A 10,228-nucleotide genomic window follows, 5' to 3' on the forward strand; every position below is an offset into this window, starting at 1 on the left:
TTTCCATCCATATGTGGAATAAATTTTGTTATATGCACCAAGGCATGTGCAGATATGCACCATCAATAGAATCATGCTGCCAGCTATGGGCACCATGAGCACTCTGCTAATCAGCAGGGTGGCACTAAATCTTGCTGAGTGGCTGCCCAAGTGCTCAGCTTACAGGGAATACGGGTCCCAAGCAGATTCTACTTTTATTGCACAAAATACCCTTTTGCATTTACGGCCTTTGCCTGTGTGAATCAGGTGTGTTGCTCTCTGATCTGCACATGAAGATGCAAGAGCTGTGCCCACCAATGTTTGCTTGTGCATAATCTGAGGGCCTGCTTTTGCATGCTTGCCCCTGTCTTCTTTTCAAAGCCGTACTGATTCACTGCCATTTCGTGGACTTGCACGTGCATGGGGAAGGGACAAAAGTCAAAACACTGCTCTCACAATCCCAGCAGAGTATGAGTTCTTTCCTCAGCAGCGCTTCCCACTTAGCCTTAATAAACTGGAGGCTTGTCTCTCAGAGGAGGTCTGGCCTCACATGTGGGCATTAGAACCTTCCTGCCCAGACCCTTAGAGCACCGCTGCTCCCCCCAACTTGCTGCAGTCCCAGCAGCACTGAGCTGAGATTGCTCCCAGTAAGGGGAGGGGTGCACAAGCTCATAGTCCTCTCTTGCAGGAGACTAGCAGGCCCTTTTGCTACATTGTCACTAGTGGTTGTGGGCATACCCTGGCTCTGCCCCGCCCTGAGCTTCTTCATGTTCTGGCTGCAAAGGGTGCTGCAGATGCCTGCCTGGCTGGGGGTGCCATGGAGGAAGAGGCAGCAGCAATGGCCGAAAAGGCTGCTCTGCGCACCCCTAAGTGCTCCCGCTGCCGGAACCATGGCTTTGTGGTGCCCGTGAAGGGCCACACCGGCCACTGCCGCTGGAAGCTTTGCCCCTGCGACAAGTGTGCGCTCATCACAGAGCGCCAGAAGATCATGGCCGCTCAGAAGGCGATGCAGGGCCAGGACCCAGATGCCTCACCCCGGGAGAAGTCACTGCCTGGGCCCTGCACCCTGATTCACAGTAAAGGTCGGAAGGGTCCTGCGGCTGGTCCCAGCGCCTCTGACCACAGCAGCCATGTGGTCAGGTGCGAAGGAGCCAAAACCACCACAGCAGCCAGCAGCACAACCAGGACCCATAAGCCAGTGCCTGCTCTCAGCTCACCGCCCTTCGGGGACTTTGGTAGGGACCAGCTCAGCACAGGGGTGTCTGCCCCATAGGCCTCTACACGATTAACTTCTACTCTGTGTCTGTCTGTGTTTGTCATTCAGTGTCTGTCCATCTATCAGTGGGTATAACGTGGTCAGTGTCTGTCCATTAATCTTCCTGGCCTGTTGAGTGCCTCTGAAATCGCTGGGTCCCAGGTGACCTGTTTCCCAGGGCTATTGAAATTGCTCCCCATTCAGAGGATGTGTTTTTAGGTGTGTGCCGTATGCAATGCTGCACTTCTTTGTGGTTTTGCAAAGTTTCCAGGTTAAATCTATGGACTTTGTAGCTACAGGAGCCACACTGGCACCTCCTCCTTGTTTCCTTGTTGCAAAGATGGATTCATGAAACTAGGCCTTGTTTAATAGGGAAGTGAGTCCCAGACAGGAACAGAACTCGGACATTCAGTGCAATACCTGTCTTCTGAGCTGTGTTATTATTTATAACTATAAAGCATGCCCTCCTGCAAAAACAAACAAACAAACCAAAAACACAGAAAAAGAGCAAGTTCTGTTGAGTGGTCTAGAAAAGGCAGTTTATAGTGGCAACATAAAATCAGAGAAGCTCCTGGCATGGACTGATGCAGCACAGACTAGATTTGGCTAGAACTAGTTGGTATAAAAGTTTATATTGTGTTAAAGAATAGAAAATAGAATGTAGAGATGGGAAATTCCTATGGTCATTTAGGCTGTCACCTCTGACAGTGTTCTCTGCAGTAGAGTGCTGGGTGTGCCTTCTCTAGTCCATTTTTCATAGTCATTAAATTGGGCCTTTGGAGCGCTATCTCAAAGATATGGAACAACCAGATGATCTGGGAGATGGAGAGGAAGCAGTCACTTTAGATAGTTCCAGCCCCACCTCATCTAAAAAGAATTATTTAATTTTTATTCTTATGGGCCTCACCAGAGAAGTGATTTGAACACTTGAGACGGAGGTAATCTAGTCATATATGATGGAGATTCCATTACTTTGGAAGATCACTTTGTGAACACAATAGCAGCAAAATACAGTGCAAAAATTAACCGCAAAAATGAGAGAGATCAAGTTGTTGAGGTCAGTATGTTGTGGAGCTTCATGCTTCCCAGCTTTACAGGGGATGTGAGAAAGAGTTCTGCGAGACACCAAAAGCTTGTCCCTTTCACCAACAGAAAGATACTACCTCATCTACCTTCTCTCTCTCATATCCTGTGACCAACACAGCAACAAAGCTGCAAATAAGTCAATAGACACGCTAGCTGTCAAAGGGTACACAGCTCTTTATTTATCTCCTCTCATTGATTTTAGTATTTCATTTCACTTGATCTGTAAGTCTAAAAAGGTGATTTTCTAGCTGCTACCACAGGAAGCTAGAAATCAAACAGAAGTAACAGAGAGTCTGCAAATTGGTAGTATGACAACTTGGTTCAGGATACATGACAGATTCTAATCAAATTTGCTCTCCCAATCCATCTTCCATCGCTACTGAGTGCCCTCCTTTCCTCCCCAGTCCTAAATTTTCCAATTAAAAAAAGATAATTGAATAATAACAGACTGTAAACCCACTGTCCAAATTCTGCCTTCATTTACAGTAGCTGAGGGTAGAATTTGACACCATGCCTCTATTTCTATTAACCTTCCAGCTGTTCGTAATAATATATTTTGCTTGTTTATTTTTCCTCACTGATTATTTCATAGCCCATCCTGCTTTGCCTCAAGAATGTGCCGTCAGCCCAGAATACCTGGAGAGAGAACCTCCAAAACTGTATCCTGGGTACTCGGGTATGTACCCATACCACCCATTCCCCATGGGCTTTGCCATCAATCAGCCAAGCTGCAGAGGAGCACCAGTGTCTCCGGGGATCCCGCTTCAAAGAGGTTTCAGACATGTCCCTAGCCACCATGGGTCAGGGAGCGTGGCTCCTCTTGCAGTAAGTGAGCTGTTTTTATTTTGAATTGCTGCTGAATCCATTGCTCTTTGTACTGTAGGGTGCAATCTTGCAATTAGCATAGCCATGAAAAGTTAGCCTGGACACTAATTATTTCAGTGGCTTCTTAATACATAAACTGATCAAAACATGAACAAATAACTTTAAAAGTCTGAGCTGAACTAGAAAAAAAATCAGAAGGGTTTGGGGTTGTGGGCCAGATCCTGCAGGCCCTTTCTGCTCACAGTTCTTGTTGGCTGTGGTGGCAGTTCTGCATGCAGAGACCCTGAAAGATGGGAATTTAGAGGGAAAATTAACCTCTAAAATGAGACCAAATTGTGCCAGCATAGGTATCAGAAAATACCTCCTGGGTTCCCCAGTGAAATCCTCTTAGCATAGCAGAGATCCCTCACTCCTCACACCAACCACTGCCTCCCATGACAGCTGACTGCCCCCTATAAGCTCTGGCACAGCAAAGATCCAGATGGGGGCAGATCAGGGGCTGGCTGGAGTGGGGAGGGGGCAGAGCCAGTGGGGGAGGTGGACATACTCCTTCACTGTGATTTTCAGCTGTTGCAAGCTCCAGGGTACTAGGACAGGATCAGGTGCAATCTGGGGACTTCCACAGGTGCCCTAACCTGTGTTTTAGCCTCTAGCAACAGCAGAATAAGCACAGCAAGAATAACTTCTCTTCCGTCACCACACTGGACAGGGATGAATCCCTGCTTAAATGCTCCTTAATATCACCACGTTTGGTGTCTACTATAATGATACCAAAAACCTGCAGTCAGAGGGTATGTGTACAGTGCAGCCTAATTTCTAAATAAGCTATTCTGAAATAACAGCTGCTATTTTGAAATAACTTTGCTTTGTAGACCTAGCCTGAGAAATTACAAAAAATTGGTTTTGGATGTATTTTTGAAATAAAAATATTTTCATCAGTAACAGAAATGGATTGGGAAGTTTAAAAAAATCAGTTAAACCAGTGTTTTATTTAGATTTAAATAAATAAATTCTGTCCCCTTGCATGTTTGCAAGCCAGTTCTGCAGCAGCAAACTAGTGCATGGAAATCAGAAAGTGGCACTGACAAGAAGCATGAAAAGTGAAGCAGCCTAATCAATTTAGATTATTCACAATGACAGAATTGCAAATAAACAAAAACCAAAAAGCCTAGCCGAAATGGTGAAAAGTACATGGATTTAGACTGGGGGGAATGGTTTATGTATTGTTAACCACAAAAGTATAAATAATAATAATAATGCATTTATACCTAGTTCTTATATAGTGCTTTTCATTAGCACAGCTTGACATGCATTACAAAGGAGAGAACTATTACAGAAACCCTCAATTTTACAGACCCCGATTTAGCAGACTTTGGGAAAAGTGGACATCTCCTCTGCTGTTCCCAAAGTCCGCTGGAGTCCATAAAATGATCCCCCACTCCCCCCCCCGCCCCCCCCCTCAAAAAAAAAAGTTGAGATTTACTGCTGCTGCAGCCTGGAGAAGCTTCCATGCACTTCTCCCACTAGATGGAGAATAGGTCCCTCAGTGGCTTATAGCCAGTGTGATCGAGGATCCAAACACCAAGCCTTTATTCAAACACTGGTATTCCATTGCTCGATTAGTGTAAAACTTATTAGGTAGGGTGAACACTCATTGACTTCAATGACTTTTTGCCCAAGTAAAATTTTTGATTTTCCCTGTAGCAGGATTTTACCCACAGGAAAAAAAAAACAAAACCACAACATGCTACTGACCAATGAAATAAATTATGGACTTTCATTTAATACATTGTATGTAATGCTACTGATTTTGCTGCATTTGGTGTGGAAGTGAGGGTGATGGTTTGATGAGGTAGTTAAGGCAGTATGTGGACTGAAGGGGCTTTGTTCTATGCATTTGTGCAGATGCAAGATGCAAGTGGAGATTTTCAAGGTTACTATCCTCCTCCTCCTCTTCCTCAGTTTATACCTCCTGGCTTTTTGCCAGGGATTCACTACATTCCACCACCCATGCCCCTTCTGACTGAAACACCCCAGGAAGCATCTGGTAAGTAGGTGCAAGGTGAGCAATCTCATGCATGAAGCAGATCAGATCTCAGGGAGCTGTTTTATATAGTGAAATGTAGGATGCGTGCTGCACATGGGTGTCAAAAATACAACAAAAGCTTTCAACTATATTGTTTTCAATTTGGTTGGCAAATTCTGTGCAGTTGTATCTCTAAGACTACATCTACACGCTCAGGGTTGATCTTCCGAGGTTCAATTTCATGTGTCTAATGGGGACGCGCAAGTGTCAACCTCTCGGTGTTGCAGTCAACTGCTATACTCCTCATAAGATGCAAAGAGTAAGAGAGGCCAGTATGGATAGCCAAGGAAGCCGAGCACAGATAGGTCAACTCTAGTTACACAACTGCTGTAGCTAGAATTGTGTATTTGCAATTGATTTACATTGCCTACTCTAGACAGAGCCTAACTAACCATCTCATGGCTCAGTAAAAACACTAGGAATTGTGTGCCTGGAAGGACAACAGACTTGACCTTTGTCTGTACTAAAACCTCTCAAATGGCTTCAATTTTCATCCCAAATTGCAAAGATTTCACACAATTACAGTGGCCACTCATTCTTGTAGTTGAAAATGATGTACGTCGGTAATAATGAATCATGTCATAAACAGGCCAGAGAACAAGCTTTGTGCAACAACCATTTATAATTTTCTGCTTGCACAATTTTTTAATCCTCCTCACTTTGGGCCTTTGTCACATGCTGAGTTGTTCCACGTTTGAGGCATGGCTGGTACATCTGTAATGATTTTGTTTGTGACAAGTTGTCCATTCAACTACACCCATTTGCGGCCACAAGAGGGAAGAACTGCTCAAAGAATCAACTACCAGTACGAAGAGAACAAAGTGCTTAGTTCAAAATATTTGCATGTGAACTTCTATATTTCTGTGCTTGTCTTATGAGGGAAAAACTGGAATCTGATTAAATGCCACGTTCTTGTGAGAGACATTTACACACATACATCTCATGAGAAAAGTCCAGTCTCTCTTGAGCAGGAGTGGGGAGTAAACAGAAAAGTACATCTTCCATTTTACCAGGTAACGTTGATTTTGGCTAGTCATCGTATGTGGAACAGTTGAGAATTTGTGAGGATTTTTACTGTAATCAGACAGAGATGAACCCACAGAATGAGATTTGGATTCAAAAAACTTTTCCTGGGTTTGGGGAATGTAAGCTAGTATGACCGTCCTTCCCCATATGCTTTTGAGGGAGGCCACACCTTTAAGGGTAGGTCTACACAGCAAAGTTATTTCAAAATAACTTTGTAAGCATCTACACAACACAGAACTGCTATTTCAAAGTAATTTCAAAATAGCTGTTGGCTGATTTTGAAATTGGTAAGCTTCATTGTACAAGGAATAGCACCTCTTTTGAGACAGGTATTTTTAAATAGGGGCTGTGCAAGCAGGGAATACAGCGTGTTTTGAAATAAGCCATAGGGTAGCCAATGGTTATTTCGAAATAAGGTCTATTGTGTGTAGACGCTCCATTTCCAAAGAGCTGGTTGCTATTTCAAAATGCATTTTGGGTCTAGCACTATTTCAGAATAAGGTATTCCAGAATATTTCATTCAGGAGTAACACTGCTCTGTCTGACATACCCTTCAATGAAGGAGAAAAGGGGAAAATACTAGTGGTTCTCAATGGGCCCCAGCCTTTAAGTAGGGCTAGGCTGCAAATAGACAAGACTCTGGCCTTCAGTCAGGCAGAGCTATAGCTCCAGCCCAGTCTGTGTGGGTTTAGGCAGAGGTGACTCAGGAACATAGGCCTCTGGGACTAAAGAGAGGGAGTACTGCCAGGGAAGTCGTGGGACCAATCAACTCTCCTTGTTGAGGGCCTAACAGTGGCAGAGGGGTGTGCCACTGGCGCAGTGGGGATCTGCCCACAACACACTGATTTTGTATCTGGCCCATTCTTAACCAGACTGTTGCCTGGGTTCCATGGGCTACTTCATATTCTCTCCCTTGGATGTACCTGTGTCCAGTGTTCATCCTCTGACTCCCTGGGGTATCATGCCAAGGATAACGGCATCAGTTCTTCAGCATCAAGAGCAGGAAAGCTCTCTTGAAGTTGGTGCAGGCTCTCAGGACAGCCACAGTTCTCCTCAGTATCTTTCTCCAGCAGCAAAGGAGACACAGCTGTCCCCCGCAGCAACTTTCCCCTCAACCAAGCTGCTCAGCCAGCATTTCATGCTTCCATCCCGCTGCTTCTGATCCAGTGCTAGGTAGAAGTCAGCCTAAATGCTTAGAAATTCTGCACTCTGACTGCCTGGAGTTCACACTGAAATCAGTGGGACATACCAACACTTACCTGACTGTAGAATTTGGTTCTGAGTTAACTGGTATCTATCTTAAAGAATCTGTGGCCTGATTTACCACTTATTTTAGATTTTCTGTCAGGGTGAGGAGAGGGGGAAATTGACTCAACCATACTGTACTTCAGCTTCAGGTGTAGTGGGAATATCACCTGTGAATCAGGGAGCTATTATTTCTGCAGGGGGTTACAAAATAGCATTTCTGGAGGAGATACAGAAATAATCAAAGGAGCTACAGTGAAACCAGACAGCATTTGAATCCATTTTTCAAAATGCATTTTGTTCCTGTTTTAAATCTGGTGAACACCTAATAAATAGCAAGGAAACAAATTGAAAACCCCACTGAAAGTCAAGGCAAACAGACCCATAGGGATCTCATCAAATTCAAACTTACTTTGGTAGATAAGTTATCCCAAAAGATCTGCAGGACTCCGGGTACATTGGGATGGTCACAGAGACAGGGTTCCCTTGTCACACAGTTAAAAACAGAAAACTGATATATAAAAGTAAAGCGGGGAGAAACATGTCCCTTTGGCCTGATGGGAACTCGGAGACAAAGGCAGCCACAAACAGCAGAAAAAGTATCTCCTAGTTTAGTAACAAGTCCTGGAAACAGTCTTAAATCTCTTTGCAGCTAAAATGATGCAGGTCTGTATTCATTCTCAGTCAGGTTTTATAATGGTAACTTGTAATACATACCATGTTATTACAAAATTTAATACCACAGTCGTTCTTTTGACATAAATTCTATGCTGTAACTCTTCCTAAATTTCCCAGATTGGCCACTAATGCTTGTGCTAAGTAGTATAAGAGGGCATAAACTGTTAATAGTGTTGTTGGTTCCCACCCCGACTTTTAACGGACCATGCCATGTTGGCAGGAGAGCCACTCATTGGGGTGGGAGTGTCTACACTAGGGAGTTTACTGCTGTAAGCTTACTATTGTACCTGTAGTCCAATAAAGAATCATTTTATGTGGGAAAAGGAGCATGCTTTAAATACAAACTAGCAAGTAACATTAGGAATTAGGTACCGAGGTCTCCTGCTTACTTCCTCCCTTTTATGATCTGTTTATTCATTTAAGGCTTTTGCACCTTCAGAATTGAAAAAGTGTATTACTGTGGGCATATGATAAGGCTCACTGTTGTTCAGCTTGTAAAACAGCTTGCATTACAACCTGTTTAGATATGCCCTTAAATCCCCAAATACTTGCCGAGAGGGAAATGAACACCTTTTGCCATTTTAAAACAGTCTTGCAGCACTTCCCCAGACATTACTGCAACAAAATTGATTCAGCTGAAGTTGGAAATATGAAGCTTGACCTAAACAGTCACAGGTTTCATGATCTTAAGTGCCTTTGACTTGTTTAAGGCAAAAAGTGGGCTTGGATTAAGTAAAGTCGTTTTGTATTGAATATTCACAGCTGAACATGTTGTGAGTTCTATTAGGCGTAATGTAAACTTAAGTGCAATTTTTAAAAATGCTACAGTGTTCTATTCTGCTTTTGTGTTTTAGCTACTGCCATGGATAGCCGGAATTCTGGGGTGATCTGTGAATGCAGCCAGTCATCTCCTCAGGAAGAAACCAATGGAGACCCTGGCACATGTTCTAAACATTAAATGCATTTACATGTACGAGGAGGGAACAGCTGCAGAGCATGCAGTACCATCTTTGAGAAAGAATATCATTAGTTAGTTGTGGGCTAGGATGACACTAACCCCAATGCAACCACGCAGGGCAGAAGAGGGAGTAAGCCCCCTACCTCACTTCACAGTTGCATTAGGGTGATTAAAAAAAAACAGTTCTGGTTCCTTTGCATTGTACACCCCTACAGCTGCCACTGCCCCACCAGCTGTACCTTACCAAAGCTTGGCAAAGCTTTTGTAATTGCCCCCTTCTGAAGCAAGTGGAAATGAATGGAGGAATTGTCACTCCAAGGTACAGTCCCTTCCCCGAGGCTTCTTTTGGGGCTCAGCTACACTGCAGGTTATGTTGATATAACCTGAGTGATGTAAATTACACCAATATACGTGCTGGTGCGGACAGTGCTTTTCTAACAACTCAGCTATGGCCACTCAGAGAGGTGGTTTTATTATGCTAATGGGAGAGTTCTTTGCAGATGACACAGAACGCCTTAGCCAGATGCACTGCAGCTGCATGGGGACAGTTGCGCTTCTGTAGCACTTCTAGTGGAAGATAGCCCAGGGTTGGAGGCAGACCACAAAGTTTCAATCTGGCCCATTTATGTTTAAGGCATTGTTCAAAAGTGTATTGTTTGTAGATCTGTTTGCTGCCAAGAAAAGTTGGTGCTGAGTATTTTGTAAGTAGTTAAGTGATGGGATTTAGCATCTGAAAATTGGGTGACAGTGAAGAGGAAGGCAGGCTTTAGCAGCTGATACATGGAGCACAGTTGGGGCTCAATACAGTGAAATTCAGGTGCTTTGGAGACTAGAAGTGTGATGGATTTAGGGCACTTGTCAGTGAGGCAGTGGAAGAGGTTTTGGGAAGGTTCTGAACTTTTCTAGTGGCATCCAGTACCACCTTCCAGATAAATTCCAGGCCCTGCTGCCCTTTACAGGGCACCTACACTATAAATTGTGAACATGATGGCACAGAATTGCATCTGGTTGCTCAGTACCCAGGCTTTTGTGTATGTGAGGCATGCTACACATTAGTTCCAGGGAAACATGCTATGCTGGAAGCTGGCCA

The 10,228-nt window shown here is 44.1% G+C and overlaps 1 protein-coding gene across 1 annotated transcript; it reads left to right on the forward strand.

The window, feature by feature from the left end:
- Window positions 1-796: 796 nt before the first annotated feature.
- On the forward strand, window positions 797-9,138 carry DMRTB1 (DMRT like family B with proline rich C-terminal 1). The gene is made up of 4 exons (XM_075003544.1): window positions 797-1,214; window positions 2,913-3,145; window positions 5,051-5,192; window positions 9,035-9,138. The coding sequence occupies exons 1-4, from the start codon at window positions 797-799 to the stop codon at window positions 9,136-9,138; spliced, it is 897 nt and encodes a 298-aa protein (XP_074859645.1).
- Window positions 9,139-10,228: the final 1,090 nt, after the last annotated feature.

The sequence above is a fragment of the Carettochelys insculpta genome, chromosome 9 (assembly GCF_033958435.1).
Source record: "Carettochelys insculpta isolate YL-2023 chromosome 9, ASM3395843v1, whole genome shotgun sequence".
Lineage (NCBI taxonomy): Eukaryota > Metazoa > Chordata > Testudines > Carettochelyidae > Carettochelys > Carettochelys insculpta.